Raw genomic sequence first — 22,406 nt, forward strand, 5'->3', positions numbered from 1 at the left:
AATCTGCAGGGAATTAAAAAAAAAACCAAAAACCAAACAGCCCACAACCACCCCCCCTTCCCCATTTAAGTCATAAACTCTTCCATTCAAAATTTCTCAATGTTTCACTAACAAATGAACTCATGAAGCCTTTCAGTTTCTCTAAGTAAATTAGACAAAATCCTTATTTTTCAGATAGGAAAAAACTGAAACTCTCAGAAATTCCTGCTCTTGAGTATTCATCTACAGTGGCCCTGAACTAATCCCTGTGCTCTCCACTCCAGCCCCACAGAGTCCTACAGAGCTGGTACCATTGCATATCTGTCACCGCTGCCTGTTTCTCTCAACTGCTGGACATGTCCTTTATTTACTTGTAATCCTCACCAGTTCATCCTGGAAAAATATGAGCAACTATCAGCGTCATCAACAATTCAATTACTTCTCTTGCTCAGAATCCATCCAAAACACACTCTCAAAACGTAGGCAATAATAAATACATTACATTACTATCCTTTATGCTTTCGACTTGGCCAATGTACTGTGTAGCACAGTAACATTTACAAGCTTCCATTCACACCATCAGATGCTTTAACAGAACAGACTAAATTCCAAATGCACCTTACTCTCAAACTGAAACAGACCTTCATTCCTCCATATCCTTCATTTGTAATCAATATAAATGGCTTTTAATATGGTTAATAACGTAATTGAATTGGCTACGAACAAGCAGATCCTTGGGACAGAGAACGACTGTTGTTTGTCGGCATGCCCTTCTGCTTTTTATTCTCTCAACTCCATACCCCTCAAATTCCAAAAGGAAGGGTGGACTGCATTGGTCTAAAGTCTTCAGATGACTTATTCAGACAGTGCCAGCATCAAAACAGTGGGGCCCACCCCAAGAATCTATGTGCATTTCTGCAAAACTGCCCATCTCAGGTGCCTTACAAAATGAAGCCTTATATATTTATATGCACATCAATAAAACATAATGACATTTTGATAAGTATAAGCCTCATTTTGGCTTTTTTCTTTTTCTTCTTTCCAACATGCTCCTCTTGTTGTACACTGTGCAATCGACATTGTTGGACAGAACACGTGAAATTCTCTTTCAAACAATTACTTTTTATTTCAGAAGTTTTATTCAATCCAAGTTCAGACTTGAACACTGCAACAAGCAAGCCAGAAGTCTTCATCTCTTTCATCTTGAACTGAGAATGACAAATCTGCTGTACAGTTGGCAGCTTACCCTCCCCCTCCGCCCTAAATGTAGCAATTCTTAGCTGTCAACTTTCTGCAGAAGAATCAAGCGGAAAGCCACGTACTTGCTCCTGCACTTTCTGATTCGGTACTACTTCAATGCAGGTAGCTCTATATAAAAATCGGTTTGAATTTGGCCAGGATTCCAACACTATACCTGCACAGTTCTGCGATTGTGTTTGCAGGACAAAATTATGAAAGCATTTCATAAAAGATAATAATTAGCTATGGGTAGCTAGAGGTCTTTGCCATGACAAACAGAGCGTGTCTCTGGCTTCATGACTGTGTCTCAAGTCTGCGTCTGGGAACTCACTCTTCGAAAGCATGATTAAGGAATTCATGGAAGAAAACATTTAGAAATAGATGAAAGGATCTTAAAATCTACTCTCGATGTGCCAAAAGTCAGCCTCAAAATGGAGGACACACTTTACAGCATTTGTTCTCACGGCTAGTTCACTTGAATTAATTTTGTGTTAGGCTGTGAAGGAATTTAACAGATCTCCTTCTGACTCTACAGAACAAGAGGAGCAATTTCAAGCCTGGACACACATGCAATGATGAAACAAAGCATATCTAAGACAGACGTTGGTTCTCTGTCTTAATCAAAACTCCAGTAAAGTATTTATTGAGGGCCCACAGCAGGATGGATCTTATATAAACAAACTTGGTGGAGAAGAAAAGTACAGGCAAGCCCTCTATGAGAGCACTATTCAAAGTCTAAAGCTGCCATGTATTAAAAAAAATGCCCCACGTGGGAGCCTGCCAGAAGCATGCGTGGCCACACTTGTACTGGACTACAAACAAAATAGAAACAGAGACCAAAACCAGACCAACTGAAGTTTTGGGAGGTGATTCTGGATATTCTCCAAGCTGTGATGGAAAGAGCATTACCCTCACTTGTAGCTGTGTGGTTCTGATGTCCCCAGTGAACTAGCCTCTACCATGTGGGTGGCCCTGTAAGTTGGATCCAGTCACCATTTTTGACCTCACTGTTTTGCAAAGCCTGATTCGATCAACGCAAACACGTGCCAACGGGAAGCAGCAGGAGCAGGTGACAGAGGATGCACGCTTTTTGGAAGAAGTGTGATCCTGGGTAAGTTAAAGTCAACTGTGTCACTGGAGAAATCCCCAGCTCAAAGCAGAGAATCAGGTCCCTATTAGGTTTGCTGGTTTTAAGTGTGAAAAAATGAGGCTTCTCCCTCTAATGCTGGCTTAAAAAAATCAGAATAAGGAGGATAGATACAGTAAACACAAATGCCCAAATACTTTGGTAAGTTCAACTGTTACAGTATCAAAAAGAAATGTATCAAGTTGTTCAGTTAACCTACTAAGTTTACTGTTTTCAGTGATAACTTTGTCTAGCACTTTAAAGATAAATGTGTTCTTAGATCTGACACATGACAATCTTTGTGTTGGTCCAATAACCTATACGCTTTGGATCTAAAAAAACAATTTTAAATTTTTTTTCTTTTTTTTAGCTTTTCAAGAAATTGTTATCATCTTCTCCAATATTCACCCAAGCAATTCAAAACATTAGAAAAATATTTAAGTGATTCCCACTCAACAAAAATATCTTTGCAACCAATTTGGCAAAGTCCTTTCTTCAACTCAATTACTTAACAGGCTTCACACTTTTGCATTTAAAAAAAAAAAAACCCTCTGAAGTTTAAAAACTGCAGGCAAAGTTAAGAAATCTGTCTTATCTCTGCTAATTCTTCCAGTGGTTTTTTTGCTTCTTTTTATCCACCCCCTCCCATTCTCACTGTACTGTAATTAATTGTAAGGTCAAAGAAGCATTAAAATAGCTGGTGACACTTCAAGTACAGTGCTTTATTATATTTTGAGCGATAATAAACACAGGCCCTTTGTCAATGCCAAATAATGGATTTTTGTACCATTAAACACTGTGTGTGTAAACTTGGTGTCTGCACTATTTGTGCACCACAGTGATGGCAGAAAAGGATCTAAGTTGTTACTGAGAGAAGAACAGCAGTAAGGTTTCATGGAAAAGTAAGAACTGCAAATTACAACTCCTGGTATTCTGCAGCACTTTGCCATATACACTGGACTATCAAAAGACTTGCTGGAATACTAGTATTACATATGCTTACTTCCATTCTTATGAAGCCTCTCAAACTTTGCATGTCACAATAATCACTGTTTTTCAAATCATCATTCAACACTGTCATGTGGGTTACACACTGCTCCTATGCTGTGAAAAGGTTTTTGCTTGGGTAGAAGATATTACCTCTTATTTGAGGTAAGTTATTAGACTTCTAGGCTAAACCTGTGGCCCTATTAAAATCAGCATTAAAAGAGTATTGCATTTAAAGTGAGTGAAGTTCCAATCATCAAGCTGAAACAATAGCTTTTTTTCCTTTACCTTAGGGCCAGGTTTTGTATCAACAGCAGATGTAGTTACTGCAGTGGACGTTTCACTGACCATGCTTGAAGGTCTTTGGTTTAATTGTTGCTTGGACATAGATGAATTCTGTCTAGAAAACAAAGAAAAACAGATAATCTAAAGCACATTGTTTCAAACAGTCAGCTTTGCCTTTTTATATTTAAGATTCACAGTGAGCAAATGAATGACAGGCGAGGCAAACATTTCCCATGCATCTGCAACTTTCTTTGCACCACCCCACTTATTTTGATTTCAGGTATTTCTCAAGCAGATGCTGCCAGTGGCATCTGATGATTGGTATTTGTCAATGTATCAGGAGGAAGAAACCTGCCAAATTGTCTGCAAATCCAACAGAGAATCAAGATATAACAAAGAGCACTCAGAGAAGATAAGGCTAATGCAGAGAAACTAAATTGTGCCCAGTTTAGAGGCTTGCCTGCCAACATGTGGAAGAGCCAGCACTGGGGAGGGAAGGACAGGAGTCAGCACTTTGCAATAATAGGCTGCTTATTTAAAATCAAAGTGAGACTAGCCTACTGTTAGATCTTTCACTAACTTAATGTTAGATCTTGAATCTGCCCAAAATATGATTCATACTACAATATGAATTATTAAAATACCTTTTAAGTGAAATGGTGCAATTCATGGCAGATATTGTTAGAAATAAATAACTTCTGAGTCATACTAAGACTCAAAAAATCTTGATAACTAGCTCAAATGCAGATACCCATTTAAAGCGTAGGTGAGATCAATCCTACCATAAGAACCTGTTCAACAAGTAAGAATTCAGTATAGCTGCCCAGATGAAGAAATTAGAGGATAAACAGAAGTACAAATCTTGTGGAATCCCATATGCAGGTTCTGAAGAGAAGCCTCAGCAGCCAAGCTCAACGCCAACTTGTGAATTAAACCCACAGGTGGTATTTTCAAAAATCATTAACAACAGTTTAGCAAATTATATTTTAGGAACAATTAGCAATACAGTCACATCAGAAAAAACCAAAACAAACCATTAACAACTGATGATTTTCCTTTTCCCATCTCAATAAGTCATCAAAGCCATTTATTTAAATAAAAAAAAAAAAAAAAAGACACACAAGCCATGCCAAACATTACTGTTGCTACCACTGAAATTCAATCCAATTCTGAACACAACAGAGAACAGAGTAATTCTGAGCAGTTATCAGTCAGCAGAGTAGGAGAGTTATGATTGTAGGGTTTAACTGAGGACAAGCTGTTTGCCACAACTGCTCTTCCTCAGTTACAACCTGAACAATTACCTGTCCAAAAGCTTTTCTAGTTGATTTGGTGTCAGGGAAAGCACATTTTTCCATTTGTGACCACACAGTTTCAATTAAGCTTGCAAGGAAGTAACATGACTTTGATCCCATTTCCTTTATGCCTTGCTTATCTGGCATAAATCCCTTCTTTCTAGCTTTTATATATAAGTTCAGGTCCAAGATATGAGAACAAACTACAGCAAGATCCTAAAATCCCTGGCCAGCCTTTAATGCACGAGAGCTTCATCACATCGGTTTGAGTCAATTCGCCTTACTTCTTATGGACCAGGTATCCTACTTCAGCATTTAATCAGCTTTAGGAATATCCAGTTTCAGCAAAGAGCAGATTAAGACACTTCCTGTATATAATGCTACTGGACTAAGCTATTTCTGTTGATCAGCCAGTCTTATTAACTTGCTTTTGATTCTGTTCTCACTTGTTCCCTTTCCACCCTATAAAAACTTTCAAAACAGGTAGAAAATGCAGACTGACAATGTACCTCCATTTTACTTGCAAAACCATCTTACTTGCCTTTTCCTAGTATTTACGTATCAAAAAGGTTCTATTTCCCTGCTCGAGGCAACTAAACAGAAAGCAGGTATTTCAAGGAGGGAGGAAAGCTAACAGAGATATGACAGTCTTCTACATTGCCTCCTCAAAATGAATCTGAAGTATTAAATTTTATATCATTAAGAGGGCCACTAGAAATGAGTTGCAGAAGTATGAAAACAAAACACATCCAAGGAAAATGTTTGGCCTCAGAAGACACAAACTTACTTTCTCTTCTTCCCTTGAGTTTTAGATTCTTTACAATGTCCACACCACAAACTATTAAGTTTTTATACTGTAGGACAGTCACACAATATATGTTATCTTCCAGATACTCACTGGGACAAGAAGGGGGAAAGGAGGAGGTGGAGGTAGGAGGATAGAGCCCGTAACATACATATTCAGAAAATCTGTAGGCTTTCCAGACTATAGATAATCTGATTAGATTACATTTATTCATTTTATAGAGTAGCTATTTCACAGAGAGCTTGCTTTCTCAGGAAAGACAAAAATGAAAAATAAAATTTAAGTTTCAACAAGTTGGAATTAATTTTTCCAACGAAAACATTCATATGGAAAGAGAAATAACCCCAAAGGAATGGCTTTAGTCTACCAATCAGGGCAGGCAAACTCAGATTGAACAGATTTTCACTATTCCACACAATACTGTTTCACAGTAGGTTAAACATACTGCAGTTTTAAAAAAAATATATTTAGAAGAACTACAGAAGAAGATAAGCTTTATACGTTTAACAAGACCATCACTATCAGAAAATCATAATCCAATACAGAACAATAAATGCATAATTTCTAAGCATTTATAATTTGGCCATTTAACAATTCCCCTTCCATTTGCTACTGAAAATGATCGCTGCCAATAAATCAAGCTTTCCTTTTCTAGTAGTACCAAGATTAATGATGAACTTAACTGGGAAAAGAACAAATTCACAATGAGAAAAATGTTTTTTTTAAAACCATGAGGTTGTTGCCATGTGGAAGAACTCACATAGCCAGCAAAAGAGACAGTAAATACACTGAAAGAGAAAATACATTCTTATTCTCCTAAAAAAAGCCTTTGGCAACAAACACTGGTGATTCAAACTTTCTGTACATGAGATGTAACAGAAACCACCAAACAATACTGAAAATTAATTTAAGTACTCCTATGTAGTATTTCAAGGATAAAATAGATTTGCATGAAATCAGAACACAACGAAACTCAAGTATTCAAGTCTCTTAACAGCTAATTAATATTCTCAGTCTGTTTTTAAAAGCAAAAATATGCAGAATATGCAGAATTACCTGAAATATCCCAGCATGTTAATGGAGTTAACACTGTCATAATAGTGTTTACAGATTAATCTTTAAAAATAAGTGACCATAGCATTAACTCTATGCATTCAGAAACATCAGTTCAGAATCACAATTACCAAAGATGTTTGATAATATCTGTTATTCAAGACATCCCATTCTGTCTTCATAGTGCTGTTTCTTGTCTATTTTCAGGATAGTTTTCTTACTGCCTCCCCTAGGTGTGTGCACACACAAGCAGAATTGCAGTGTGTACATTGGGAGCTCCAGTGCCTTGTAAATCTTTTTAAAATACTTGAAAATAACACTCTATATAGTATCTCCTGTCAAGCAACTCCCTGCTCTACTTAAACAGTGCTAGTATGTCTACAGAAATCACATTTACCAGCTAAAAGAATTACATGACTAATATTTGGCTTATTAAAAAAAAAAAAACACTGAACAACACCAAAAAATGATTACACCAGTAGCCCGTATTGAAAATGCAATACTCACGAGAGAACACATTCCTTTCTCTACAGGATCATAAAGATTAGTCGACTTAGAAGATCCACATTCATACCAGCAACTTAAAAAGTTTATTTTGTTGAAACCAAATACGACACAGTAACATCATGTCAATCTAGCTGTAATACTAATAAATCTTCTATTCAGCTAGAAAAAAAATTGACTGTGCTAGTATTTCTATACATGTAAACATGGCAGATTATTATTTTGGGGCTGTTTGGGTTTCCTCCTTTCTCTCCACCTAGTATTTTTGCTGCTATAGTAACCAAATGCAATAGACAAAATAAGATGGCTCTCTCCCCAGAGGTGATACACAGGCTTTATCAGTTGCACAAAAAAAAGGCAAAAAAGAGTGTAACACTCATTGGATTAAGGTCCCAATATATAGATACATATTTTCTATATTTCCACATTTATAGAATCATAGAATATTTGGGGTTGAAAGGGACTTTAAAAGATCATCTAGTTCCAACCTCCCTGTCATGGGCCGGGACACCTTCCACTAGACCAGGTTGCTCAAAGCCCCATCCAACCTGGCCTTAAACACCGCCAGGGAAGGGGCATCCACAACTTCTCTGGGCAACCTGTTCCCAGTCTCACCACCCTCGTAGTAAACAATTTCTTCCTTATATCTAATCTAAATCTTTCAGTCTAAAACTATTACCCCTTGTCCTATCACTACATGGACTTGTAAACAGTCCCTCTCCATCTTTCCTGTAGGCCCCCTTTAGGCACTGGAAGGCTGCTATAAGGTCTCCCCGGAGCCTCGTCTTCTCCAGGCTAAACAACCCCAACTCTCCCAGCCTGTCTTCACAGGAGAGGTGCTCCAGCCCTCTGATCATCTTCGTAACCCTCCTCTGGACCCGCTCGAGCAGGTCCATGTCTGTCTTATGTTGGGAGCCCCAGAGCTGAATGCAGTACTCCAGGTGGGGTCTCATGAAAGCAGAGTAGAGGGGCAGAATCACCTCCCTTGACCTGCTGTCACGCTTCTTTTGATACAGCCCAAGATACAATTGGCTTTCCTGGCTGCAAGTGCACATTGCTGGGTCATGTTGAGCTTCTCATCAACCAACACACCCAACCCCTTCTCCTCAGGGCTGCTCTCAACCCATTCTCCGCCCAGTCTGTATTTGTGCTTGGGATTGCCCCGATCCATGTGCAGAACCTTGCACTTGGCCTTTTTGAACTTCATGAGGTTCACAGAGGCCCACCTCTCGAGCCTGTCAAGGTCCCTGTGGATGGCATCCCTCCCCTCCAGCGTGTCGATTGCATCACACAGCTTGGTGCTGTCAGCAAACTTGCTGAGGGTGCACTCAATCCCACTGTCCATGTCACTGACACAGATGTTAAACAGCGCTGGTCCCGATACCAACCCCTGAGGAATGCCACTCATCGCTGGTCTCCACTTGGACATCAAGCCATTGATCACAACTCTTTGAGTGCGACCATCCAGCCAATTCCTTATCCACTGAGTGGTCCATCCATCACATCCATGTCTCTCCAATTTAGAGACAAGGACGTTGTGTGGGACAGTGTCAAATGCTTTGCACAAGTCCAGCAGATGGTGTCAGTTGCTCCTACCTTATATACCAATGCTGTAACCCTGTCACAGAAGGCCACCAAATTTGTCAGGCATGATTTGCCCCTAGGGAAGCCATGTTGGCTGTCACCAGTCAGCCCCTTATTTTCCCTGTGCCTTACCATAGTTTCCAGGAGGATCTGCTTCATGGATCTTGCTGGGGACAGAACTGAGACTGACTGGCCTGTAGTTCCCCAGGATTTCCTTTTTTCCCTTTTTAAAAGTGGGGGTTATGTTTCCCCTTTTCCAGTCAGTGGGAACTTCACTGGACTGCCACAACTTCTCAAATATGATGGGCAGTGCCTTAGCAACTTCATCCACCAGTTCCCTCAGGACCTGTGGATGCACCTCACCAGGCCCATGGACTTGTGAACCTTCAGGTTCCTCAGATGGTCTCGAACCTGATCTTCTCCTACAGCAAGTGATTCTTCATTCTCCCAGTCCCTGCCTTTGCCTTCTGTGACTTGGGCAGTGTGGCTTGAGCACTTGCTGGTGAAGACTGAGGCAAAAAAGTCATTGAGTATCTCAGCCTTCTCCATATCCCAGGTAGCCAGGTCTCCCATTTCCTTCCAGAGAGGGTCCACATTTTCCCTAGTCTTCCTTTTATCACCAACATACCTACACAGAAACTTTTCTTGTTGCCCTTGACATCCCTGGCCAGATTTAATTCTATCAGGGCTTTAGCTTTCCTAACCTGATCCCTGGCAGCTCAGACAATTCTCTGTATTCTTCCCAGGCTACCTGTCCTTGCTTCCACCCTCCGTAGGCTTCCTTTCTTTGTTTTGAGTTTGTCCAGGAGCAGCTTGTTCATCCATGCAGGCCTCCTGGTGGGTGTTTTTGCCCGACCTCCTCTTTGTTGGGACTCACCACTCCTGAGCTTGGAGAAGGTGATCCTTGAATATAAACCAGCTTTCTTGGGCCCCTCTTTCCTCCAGGGCTTTATCCCATGGTACTCTACTAAGTAGATCCCTGAAGAGGCCAAAGTCTGTGCTCCTGAAGTCCAGGGTAGTGAGCTTGCTGTGCACCCTCCTCGGTGCCCCAAGGATCTAGAACTCCACTATTTCACGGTCACTGCAGCCAAGGCTGCCCTTAAGCTTCATGTTCCCCATTAACCCCTCCTTGCTGGTAAGAAAAAGGTCCAGCATAGCACTGCTCCTCATTGGCTCCTCTGTCAGGAACCTCCCGGACTGCTTATGCCCTAATGTGTTGTCCCTCCAACAGACATCAGCGTGTTTGAAGTTCCCCATGAGGACCAGGTCTTGTGAATATGAGGCTGCTCCTATCTGTCTACAGAGGGCCTCATCCTCTTGGTCTTCCTGGTTGGGTGGCCTGTAGCCAACCCCCACTATAATGTCACCTGTCCCTGCCCTCCTTTTAGTCCTGACCCATAAGCTCTTGGTTGGCTCCTCATTCATCTCCAGGCAGAGCTCCATGCACTCCAGCTGGTCATTGACATAGAAGGCAACACCCCCTCGTCATCTCCCCTACCTGTCCTTGCTAAAGAGACTGTATCCTTCCATTCCAACACTCCAGTCATAGAAGCCATCCCACCACATCTCCGTGATGCCAGTAAGATCATAGCCCTGCAGGTGTGTGCATGTCTCTAACTCCTCTTGTTTATTGCCCACACGTTGCACAGAGGCATTTAAGCTGGACCCCCAATGAAGGTGGCTGGCCGGAGTGGCTGGAATTCCTTTGTGCTGCTCTTCAGGTGCTCTCCTGCTGACCTGTGATCCTTCTCCAGGCTCTGGGCATCTATTGCTGGCACTGGCATCAAACTGGTAAGAGTGGGATGGATTGAGGATCCCCTCCCCCAGCAACTTTAGTTTAAAGCCCTCTTCACCAGCTTGGCCAGCCTATGACCAAAGATGCTCTTCCCCTTCCCTGACAGATGGATTCCATCAGCCCCTAGTAGACCAGGTTTCTCAAAGCGAGTCCCATAGTCTAAGTAGCCAAATGCCAGGCTGTGGCACTGTCCTGTAACCATTTGTTGATTCACCAGATTCAACTGGCCCTTTCAAACCCCTTCCCTTTGACTGGGAGGACTGATAAAAAAAACCAATTACCTGTGCTCCAGAGTCCCTTACCGCTGCTCCCAGGGCTGTGTAATCCTTCTTGATACTCCTCAGACTGCTCCTGGCTGTAACATTGGTGCCCACGTGAAACAACAGCAACAGATAATAGTCAGTGGACTATATGAGGCTTGGTAGTCTCTCAGTGACATCCCTGATATGAGTCCCCAGTAAGCAGCGCACCTCTCTAGACAGTGTGTCACGTCAGCAAATGGGTGTCTCTGTACCTCTCAGAAGAGAGTCGCCTACTACTATCACCTGTCGCCTTTTCTTAGTTGTGCTGATTGTTATGGAGAGCAGATCAGGCTGCCTTACTCAGCTCCAGCGTCTCTCCTGGCGCGATGGGTCTTTCTTCTTCAGTCTGCAGAGCGATGAAGCAGTTCTGCAAGGGCACCTCAGGCATCAGGGGAAGTCTCTTCCTCCTGCTGGTCCTTGCCATTGCATTCTTCATTATGTTGAAGTCTCATCTTTTTTAACTTTGAAGTACTATCTTCTCATTTGCAAACACAATACAAATCACCAAATATATTGTAAAACTTCTAATACACAACTACTAGTGTTTAGCAACAGATACAAATAGATACACGGCTGTCAGTTAGTTGAAGAACTGTTATTTAAAGAAAGATAACACAGAAAAAATCTAAACATTATGTACATCTATCCTAAGTAATTCTATCATAAGATTTTTCAGAGAAATATGCGTATAACAATATAGTTAAACTAGATCTAACTAGATCTGTCCAGCAGCCTTGTCCTTAACACTCATTATTCCATTGGTTGTATAGGAAAGGTCCCCTTGTAGATTAAGGGTTCATTAAAAACATGAAAGTAAAGCACAGAAATTAAGATACAGTTATTAAATGGAGGGAGGCTACCAGAGGCACTTCCCATACAGCCAAGGTGTTTAAATTAATTAGAGGTGATCCTGAAAACTGTGAGGTGACCAAGTCAATAGAGGACAAAAATTAATCTGGACAAAAACTGAAATGCTGACAGGAACAGATAGAAAAATAATCTTTGAATATGAGTAACCATGTGATAAGATGCCAAGCTGAATTCAGTGTCAACAACAGAAAACTAATACCAAGAAGGGAGCGATTAAAACATCTCTGCAGCTTTTATCACTCAAAACAACAGTAGCAATCTGAGAAAAGGATATTTTTTAATCTTAGCAGAATGACTAGCAGCAGTCAAAGTATGTTAAGAATTATTAGGAAACGAATAGGGAAGAAAAAGTATAATTAAATTATTATTAAAAACAATGGACTCATACATTGAATACTGCATTCACCTATAATCAATCACTCCATCAGATAAAAGACAAATCTAAAAGCCTCATGCCAAAAAGCTAGCACTCAAGCAGGGCTAGTGAAAGTTATAGAACACACATCCCACACGCTAAGTGACCAAAGCTTCTAAGCTTGGAAACTGAATGAGAGGTGGGGATTTGACAGTGGCCTCAGCTAAGAATGGGTTAGGAAATAAGGAATTATTATCACTACTTCTCAAAAAAAATCTAAATAAGAACACCTTTAAGAAGAATGAATAGCGTAAGGATCAAAAGATAATGTAATTTAAAAGGTATGTATTCCAGGCAATACTCTGTTTTTATCCTCCAGTTACAATGGAGTTGAGGAAACCACATTTTGGCTTAAAAAGCAAGACTGATGTGATATTGTTTAAAAGGGGAAACGCCTTGGGAAAAGACTAGTGAAATACAGTCTCAGCCTTCTACTGAAAGTATCCAATTCTCATTTGATCAAGTGATGCAAGGGTGTCTAGTTCATAACTGACTCATAATCAAGTCAGGATTACATCATTTAGTGACATCATTTTCCAAGACTTCTTTTCAAATCTTCTTGCCAGAACATTGCTTCCTGGATGAGAAATGGCCAAAGCAGTCCATACATTCATCATTTCCAGATTACTGTAAATTACTTTTCTGATGTTACAGGTGTCCTTTTAATAGTTACGTTTGCTGCAGCCGGGACCAGTTGTGCTTATGTCTCCCCACTGGCTCCCAGCAAACATCTGGTGACAACTCCTGGCTTTGGCCCTAATCTTAAATTAAAATCAACCTGTAAGTAACAAATAACATCACAACAGCGCAAATTGCTGTTTATGAAACCCTTAAGAGTGCTACTACTTCAGACAGGATTCTTCAGCTATAGAAAAAAGTACTCTTGGTCAAAAAGATCCCATGATGGAAAGTTTCCACAGACCATGCAAATCCAGAGACTATCTTTCTGACTGCGTCCTGTTCGTGAAAGTCATTTCATCACAAGATATGATCTACAACACTGACTGCAAACTAATATACGACCAACAACACCAATTCCATACAAATCCCTGATGCCTGAGGGAAAAGAACTGAAAACAGAGCATAGCTCCATTACGATTCCTAGGCCTAAAGACAGGGAGGTGCTAACAGCTCCTCTGATTTCAGCAGACATATCCACATATGTCAACAGTGTCATTTGACAGGAACTCAGATATGACCATGATGAACAGCATCTGTGTAAAACCGACCCTGTTGCATAGAAGTGGTACAAAACTAAGGAAACCAGAGCATCCCAAGCACTTGACAATGCCATCTTTAAAGTAATTTGAACTGATCTATTAAAACCATCTAATTTTAAAAACACCATGTACTTCAGGCCAATAATAAAACTTAGAGAAAAAGTTCTCGCAAAGACTGCTTGCTGAGTAGTCACTACAAACACATACTCCTCTCTATATCCCTCCACCCATTCCCCCTTCTTTTAGAATAAACCCCACCTGTCTCTATTAATTCTACTACATTGTAAAATCTTTTTCCTGCTTTTGATACCATCTCAGTGTAACTGAAGTTTAGAGATGACAAGTTATGCCCGTTCATCTCATTGCCCTCCAAATAAACACCTTCATTTCTCTTCCAAAACAGTTTCTAACATACACAAAAGATCACTAAAACAATGTGCCACCAGCAAGTTGTTCTTTCAATTCTGCTTTTAATATTTTATCTGCTACCACGATTACAAGACCAGAAACAGCCCAGGGAAGTGTGACTAACCCAGGGAGGCACTCCAAGGAGTTCCATCCTAACACCAATTTTCCCTTTATACTAAATTTGATTGAACCTTTACAATAGATTAAATAAAAATCAATTAACAGATGGAAGTTGGAACACAGATGCACACTGGCTGTTGTCTATACTGTCTTGGAGATTTGCTCCATTGCAAGACACCTGTTCTCCACAGTAAATGACTTTGAGCAGTTTGTTTGCATACTCATATCGAGCTGAACCCCTCCCGAGCAGCAAGCCACCTGCATACCACATAACAGCTGGGGTGACCTCCAGCTCAGTAGCTATACCACAGTCTTTGTATCTAATCACACACCTCGCACACACATCGCAAAATATGTTCAGCCTTCTACTTCATACTGGTTCTCAGCATAGACCTTAGCATAGGATTGGCCCTTGGATTTGCTTTGGGCTTGGAGGAGAGTAACTGTTTAGTTGTTTTTTGTTGGGGTTTTGTTGTTATTGTTGTTTTTGTTTGTTTGGTTGTTTTTTTAAACCATATGAGAAGCACTTCTCAGGGCTGTACCAGAAGCTCTGAGCAGAGGGCTGTATAGTCATGCTCTACTTCTTTCCTCTCCAAGTTCACAGTAGAAGACATTGCCAGAAAAGCCCCAGTTTCCTGTGAGTCTCGCATGGCCCTTCTCCGGGCCTCATTTTTCTTAATGCTATACTGCTTCAAATTAAATGTAAAGCAAATTAAATTGCACATAATTTGAAACATAAAGTGTTGAGAATCATGGGGGCAGCCAAACCACCGCATGTAGGCCACCACAGCATGATGCCCATCCTCTGTGGTGCCTGAAGGGCTAGAAGCTGCTTAAACAGTGTTGAAAGACTAGGCTGAAAAAGGAAAAGCTATCTGTTGTTGTCCCGTTCTTCTTGCGCTTAGGAGTGGTTTTAGAAGTGATGTAGAACTTTCTCCTAGAATCCATTTGGGGAAGATACCCAGTCTTCCCATTACAGAATGGGTTGCAGGAGCAATCTAGCACACAGCAAGGACAACAGGAGTAGTTAAACGCTACAGTGAAACAGGGAGTGATCCAAACCAACACCGACGATATGCCCAGATACACCAGTTTGAACAAATGCATTTCTTTTTTTTTTTTTTTTTAAATCAAATGATCAAGATAAAATATGCTGGCAAGTAATATATATGGTTAATATAAATAGAAATTATTCTCTAGAATAAATTGAAGAATGCCTAATCAAAAATTTTTTAATAAATACCAGGCCAAGACAGGCAATGTAGAAAATCTAAAACATAAGAAAACCAAGGAATTACAATGTAAACTAGTAATATTTTGTGTATTTCAATTCCAGTACAAACCTTCCAGTTCACTCTAAAGACATTTTACACTTATGTTCTGTATATTTGATATTTATATAAGGCTAAAGCATTATTATTTAAGTACCCTACCCATATTGCCATTTTTGGTTTGGGTTTGGGTTTTTTTTTTTTTGGGGGGGGGGGGGGGGGGGGGGGGGGGGCGGGGGGGAATCTGTTTGCTTTTTAAAGATTTGGTAAAGATTTTCTCTCAAGCCCTAACATGGAACAGTGCTAGAATCAAAAACATACTATCACAATGAGAAGTAAATTTTTAAGCATAAACCACCTCTATGACATTTTTGCTATAATACCAGAAGAACTGTCAAACTGCTCCACTACTGTAGGTAAATGTGTTACTATTTTATATCTCTTAACACGGGTATAAAACTACTTACTCTTCTCGCAAAATAAATTCAATATTTTCTGGAGAAACCTGTCCTGTCACAGGATGTCTAAATGACGTGGTCTGCTGATTATGGCTGAAAGGAAAAAAAAAAAAAAGAAAAAAGAAAAAAAATTAATATTGCTAAACTCAGTAAAATACATCTATTATCTCTAAAAGGCAGAACTATTTATATTGATGCTTTGCTGCTGCTACTCCAGAAATGAAACATATTTCCTAGGTATTTCTGAAGCCAGAAATGTTTTCAGCTCCTTCCTGCATTCTTGTTGACTTTGCCAATGGCACACTGTACCATTTAATTATTAACCAGGTTAATGTTTTAAAAGTAAACTAGTTGCAATCCTTAGTTAGGGAGATGCACTTGAATTTATGATTATTTACACCTGATTGTTACCAGATTATTTAAACATAACATAGAAATTACACAACATAAATTGCTGATTTTTATTTCCATAAATTTCATAGAACAGAACCAGTAAAATAATTTACAATGTTGTCCAGCAACATTTTACACAATTTGCAATATTTAATGAGATCACAGAGAGAGATTTTGTGGAAACCATTTGTGCGTGCTTTTTTTCCCCCTCTAGTGTGGTATTTCTTCCATGATTTTTCTTTATACCTCCACGCAGAGGATCATATATAACCTTAGTTGTTCAGTTGCATGGCCTATATAAATCAACATAATTTAGTATTTCAACTGAGTTGAATTAAAATTGATATTTTCTATCAACTTTCCCCCTAGAGCACTGCCTAGATATTTTGCTACCCTCTGTGAAATATTGCTATCCATTAAAGACAATTATTTTATCTATGTATCTGTACTCATACAATGCAAAAATATGGAGTGAAGAAAGCTTAATTCAAGATAAACTGCTGGTCTTCCCTCCTCACCAAAGTAGATAATTTGAATTAATTGTATAGAAAACACAAGACAATTTCTAGAGAGTCTCATACCTACTAAGCCCATTATTCTGCAGCCCTGTCCAAAGAAGCAATCTATAAAAATCACAAATCTTAAAGAAATAAGAAACTGAAGATCTTATTCCAGAATTACAAAGGTCATGGCTGAGCTGCTGTTACAGAGCCTTAGAATTAGAGAGGGTAATGAACCAAGAGCTCACTTATTTAAGGTTTTGAATTTTTATGGGTTTAGTTAATGATATTTAGGTAAACAATATCCAAAACTAGAATTCCCATCAAATGCAGCAAAATGTTAATGTACTCTGAGTATATTCAGGAAAAAAAAACCACCAGTAAGACCGTTAAATGAATTATACATCAAAGAGCCAAAAATGAACACTTCATCCATTTTTTTGTTTTAAAGAAGATTTGGGGCTTTTCCTTCTGCAATGCCCAGTGATTTCAGGTCTTACAGATTCGACCCAATTGCCTAGCATAGCAGGATGTCCCCCCAGCAACAGAATAATGCATAAACAAATATTTTGGGGTTTCAAAGTAATGAAATACCAAAGACATAACAGACTTTCTGTAAAGGACAGTTAAAAACCAAACAGCTCATGCACCCATAACATGCAAATGCAAATAGCTCAGGACATGTCTTGGTTTAAAAAGCAAAACAAAACCAAACAAAAAACACCACAAAAAACCCAAAAACAACAACAACAAAAGACCCCAACAACAAGAAGTTAAAAACCCGCAACCAGAACCACAAACTGCCACGCTACATCCCACTTGGGCCATGAACATGCAGAGGATGTTTTCTGTGTTATGAACTACAGGATGTCATATATAAGGGACCAACATAATGAACATTTTCAGTGATAAGCTGAAAGTTATGACAACTTATGTTACACCAAAAGGACTTTTTCCAGCCTTGCCTATTACAAAAATTCTAGCCCTACAGGCACTAAAAACTGTGAACAACATACTAGGCCATCAACTACCCCACAGCACCAGCGACAGCATTCATTTCCTACAGTGGTGAGAACTGACCTCTGCTACAGAGCTGGGTTAATGAAGGACCTCTGCAGTTTCTAACTCTTCAGTTTTCCCATGAAATCAGAGATCAGGAGAAAGCATTTCCAGTAAGCCTGCAATGCTAACATCTACAAAGCAACCAAGATTTTTTTTCCTCACAAAAGGACTGAGTATTGTTTTCTGAAGAAGCAGTTTTACGTGACTTTATACTCTGAGTATACATCCGAAGAAAGGAACTTGCAGATGTCAAAGAAAATAATAAATAAATTGTAACAGTAACAATTAAACTCCATCACACAGTTCAAACAGTTTTAAGCTAAAAGTCTTTTCTTTTAAATCAGGAGTGAAGCAATCTGTTTAACCTTTGATACTTAGGCTAGAACTACTAGCAAAAATGCAAATACATGGTTAGCTTTAAAAATGAAAGTACATTGTCAGCTTTATTCTGCCAGCAAGCTCTCATCTGCAGGCTTTTAGTCATTAATAACTCACTCTACAATTAAGACTAAGAAAAAAGGATTCTATTCCAGAAGTACTCTAAAGTTATTTAGGTAATGAAGCTACCCGTTATACCACACTAGCACTTTTACAAACTTTTTATTATTTCCCATGAAATAAATTCACCAGGCCTTCAGAAGATGAATTAGTCCCTGTGCTGAAATCAAAGAGCAAATCCATTACTAATAGGCTAAATATTACTTGCTAATAATAAAAGTTGCAGCTGGAAAGTAAACACTTCTTAAATATCAGAGCAATTGCATTTTGGGACAAGTTTTGCATTTTGAATAGTAAGAGCAGAGAAATGGAAGGTTAGTTCTGTTACTACATGAAATGGAGATGGTAATTTCACAGACAATGAGAAGACATACAAACCCAAAACTTTCTGCAAATCTGCAGCTTCAACCCTTAGGACTTGACTGGGAAGAGAGAAATGAAACCACTGCCACTAACAATTCGTTTTGCAGAACATAGTGGTTTATTTTAATTTGAAAAGTGAGAGTTTAAGTGTTTTGCCTCATAGGACTCATTAAGAATAAGCAATACCATTCAAAACAACGCATACAACAGATGGCTAATGCCTTGCAACAAGGAGTTAGATAGCAGGGAGATTTTTGTCCACAATGAGAGCAGTCAAACAGTGGAAAGGTTGCCTAGCAAGGCTGTGGAATCTCTATCCTTGGAAACATCCAAAATGTGGCCGGGTAAGACCTTTAGCAACTGAACTGAACTTTTAGAGTTGGTTCCAACTTTGAAGCTGGCCTGGCTCTCACCAAAAGGGGCTGGATCTGACAGGGGCGTCCAGAGGTTCCTTCCAACCTAAATTACTCTGTTCTGTCATTCTCTGCTGCTCCCTCCATTTTTCTCTGCAAATATCATTTAATTCTTACAATCCCTTTGAAGCTTTCCCACAGACATATTCCAAGAATATTAGCAGTACCTTGTTTTGATTAGAACGAGAGAAATTGTAACATTAGATTTTTAGATTTAGATCACCATTTTTTGTTGTTATTGTTTTCATGTCCTTTAAAAATTTGCTTAACAGTAGTATCTGTTTATACTGTTTAACAGTAACATCTCCAGTAAGAGTGACCTAGTAAACTTGTTGCAATGAAAATTCTCCTTCCTTTCCAAGCACAGACTAAGAAAAGACCTGGCACAGTTCTCCAAGACACATCAGCTAACCAGGCCTCCCGGTAGTTAGTCACCTGTATTTCCAACAAATAGCAACCACTGAATAAGTTTCTATTGTCCAGAATTCTACCATGTATAACAAGCATGATAAATGAACATTAATAAAAGGACACGATACACTGTTCCGCTCTTCATGTCCCTTTTATTCTTTTTTTCACTAGAGAAAGACTTAATACCCCCAACAAAACTGGGAAAGGCTTATGGTGCTTCACCACATGAATTCTGAACACCATGTAACTTGTATTAGTATAACACTACACATTTGAAATGCCAAGCTAACTTTTGTATTAACATTAAGAATTTTCTGAGTCATAAATTACGGCATTTTTCCTAGCAATTGTCTTTTAATTTCCACATTTTGAATTATTCTAATTTTATATAATTACTAATCAACAGAACCAGCAAACCAAAGCAAGTATGAAAACATGAAAAATCCACACCAAACTTCCATTCATTAGCACCTACCACTACCATCATTATTAAACTACACTACAGACTGCTAAAAGTAATTCTGAATTTCAGAGTTACAGAACACCATTTTCCAAGGCTTGCTGTTGGTTTGTAATAGTTAAGACTCAGACTTTTCATAACAGAATCACAGTTCAAACACCAGTTCTTTGAAATTAGATACCGCAACAAATTCTACCATTTCCTAGCATGCTCACACAACATTTGCAAACCTAAGAATTGACAGTCACCCACTGTTTTAAGGCCGATGTACTACAGCAGTTTAGAAAGACTCAAGACCTTCAAGATGTAAACAATGTTAATCCACCTGGCTAATATTAGCCACATGTGAAAGCATGCTGCTTGAGCTTCTAATGTAACTTCTAAGTTGGCCCTGGGTTCAGGGGTGGGGGGCTGGAACCCGATAACTTTACAATTGGATGTCTATCATCCTACTGGGTGGGTGGGACTGCAGACAGACAGACAGACACCTTATATCCTTTGGTACCGCCTTACTGCTCGCCATCAGAATGCAGCCTAAAACATTTCTTGGGTACTGATTAAGCAAGTCTGCAAATTTAACATTGCCTATCATTTGTTTGCACTAACCTAACCTACAGTATGATGAAATTTAACTGCTCTAAACAGAGGAAAACCACACAATTACAATCCAGTCTATAATCCTATAGTATAATCGACACAGGCAGGCACTTTTGCCTGCATGGATCCTTTTGCAGAACTCATAATTAACATGACTTCACCTATTTTTTTTTTTTTTTCTTTCCAGTTCATTTTGTATTCGAGTTAAAAACAAGTTTTAATAATTAACTTTCGGACATGACTGATGCTGATGACCTTTCAGTTGAAATCAAGCAAATTTATAGATTGCCTCTAGAGTAATCTAAATGCCCAGACAGATGAATCTTGAAATGTGTGAATCAACTACTGATTGAGTCTACATCACATTAACAACGAATTTACAAGTTGCAAGAAAAATACATGTTGTCATTGGACAGACTGTCCTATAAATTATTACGAGCCATTTCTACAGTATTTATTTTCCATGTACACTGACTCCTTTATGCTTACCTGCAAGACTAGATAAGCATGAACATCTTTCTGTTGAAAACCCCCAAATGGTGGCGATAGTTAAGGGAGAGCACCCACGCTTCTATGGGAGTTACTGGCGTGGGTGCAGCTGACAAGAACTCATGTAGTGAAGAACTGCTGTTCAGCCAGCAAGTTGTCACTCCAAACAGGAGAAAGTGCTTGTATCCAACCAGGCAAACAGCCAGGCATAATTTGCTTTATTTCATAACATATTTCTGAAATATATCAATAGCTTCAAAATAGTTTCAGCATTGCCTTCTGAGTATTTTTTAGATATTAGCTTTTGGAATTGGTTGGAAAGAGTACCAATGAATAGTCCAAGAAAATAGGTGCCATCAAAGTTCTGCAAAGACTATTATTGGAAGAAAAATGTGGTGTAGTACAGACATAATTTGGAAGACTTTGGAACAATACCAACTAATTCTATTACACGAGCAATAGCACCCACTACAAGCTGGACGCGCATAAAAACCCATCTTTTCAAGATACTGAACATTACCCACAGTTTAAAAAGTTAGGTGCCTCCTCATAGTGGTAAAATCCTTGCTCCACTGTAATCAGTGCCAGGGAGACTTTCATAAGGTCAAAAGTTCACCCTCTCACACAGTTTAATTAGCATCTTAACCTATGAACTATTACATAGGAATCACAAAGTAAAAGTGATACTCTCAAATCCCATATCCTCCTTAGACCACTGATTGCCCTGAGAATTCACAAGCATTTAGTTCTTCAGTCAGAATATAATTCAGTAACTCTCTTGAGCAGCTATGTCTGTGACTACAGTCAGTCAACACGAGAGCCTGTGCTTAGAGACAGCTAAGGGGACAGCTGGCATGACATCAGATTATATCATATTTCCACTTTTCCTTGTAAAAGCTTGCAGACAAGAAAAGTTTGCAACCAACAGTTAAACAGTCAGTAAACCAACAGACATGCTCTCACGTAGTGCCCTTCCTCCTACCTAGCTCACTAATGATGGGGTTAAAAAGGAAATGCAAGTTTCTCTGGAACTGAGTCAGTATTTTTTTTTTCCAGTCTTAATGAACTCCCAAAGATAATTTACACTATCCAATAGTAATATTGGCAGGAAAGACTTTGTTGTTAATGAACATCCTTTTAAGAATAGATCTAATAAATCAATGGTAAGCTAATATGGAAAATGCCACAGAATCACTACAGATATTTTCAGTCATTAAAAGAACAGATAAAAGGATGACTATACTGTCATTACAGGATGTCCTGGTTTCGGCTAGGATAGAGTTAATTTTCTTCCTAGTAGATGGTATAGGGCTGTGTTTTGGATTTAGTAGGAGAATAATCCTGATAACACACAGATGTTTTAGTTGTTGCTAAGTACTGCTTACACTAGTCAAGGACTTTTCAGCTTCCCATGCTCTACTGACTGACAAGGCTGGAGATGCACAAGAAGCTGGGAGTGGGCACAGCCAAGATAATTGATCCAAACTGGCCAAAGGGAGTGGCC

General features: G+C 39.3%; 1 protein-coding gene across 1 annotated transcript in view; it reads right to left on the bottom strand.

Moving 5' to 3' along the window:
• PLEKHA7 (pleckstrin homology domain containing A7) overlaps positions 1-22,406 on the bottom strand; it is a 154,198-nt gene that overhangs the window by 44,335 nt on the left and 87,457 nt on the right. Inside the window, exons 4-5 of the mRNA XM_075712426.1 lie at positions 15,726-15,809; positions 3,620-3,731 (exon numbers count right to left, since the gene is read on the bottom strand). Of these exons, the coding sequence (XP_075568541.1) occupies positions 3,620-3,731; positions 15,726-15,809 (196 nt within the window). The remainder of the gene's footprint in view (positions 1-3,619; positions 3,732-15,725; positions 15,810-22,406) is intronic.

This window comes from Pelecanus crispus, chromosome 6 (genome assembly GCF_030463565.1).
Source record: "Pelecanus crispus isolate bPelCri1 chromosome 6, bPelCri1.pri, whole genome shotgun sequence".
Taxonomy (NCBI): domain Eukaryota; kingdom Metazoa; phylum Chordata; class Aves; order Pelecaniformes; family Pelecanidae; genus Pelecanus; species Pelecanus crispus.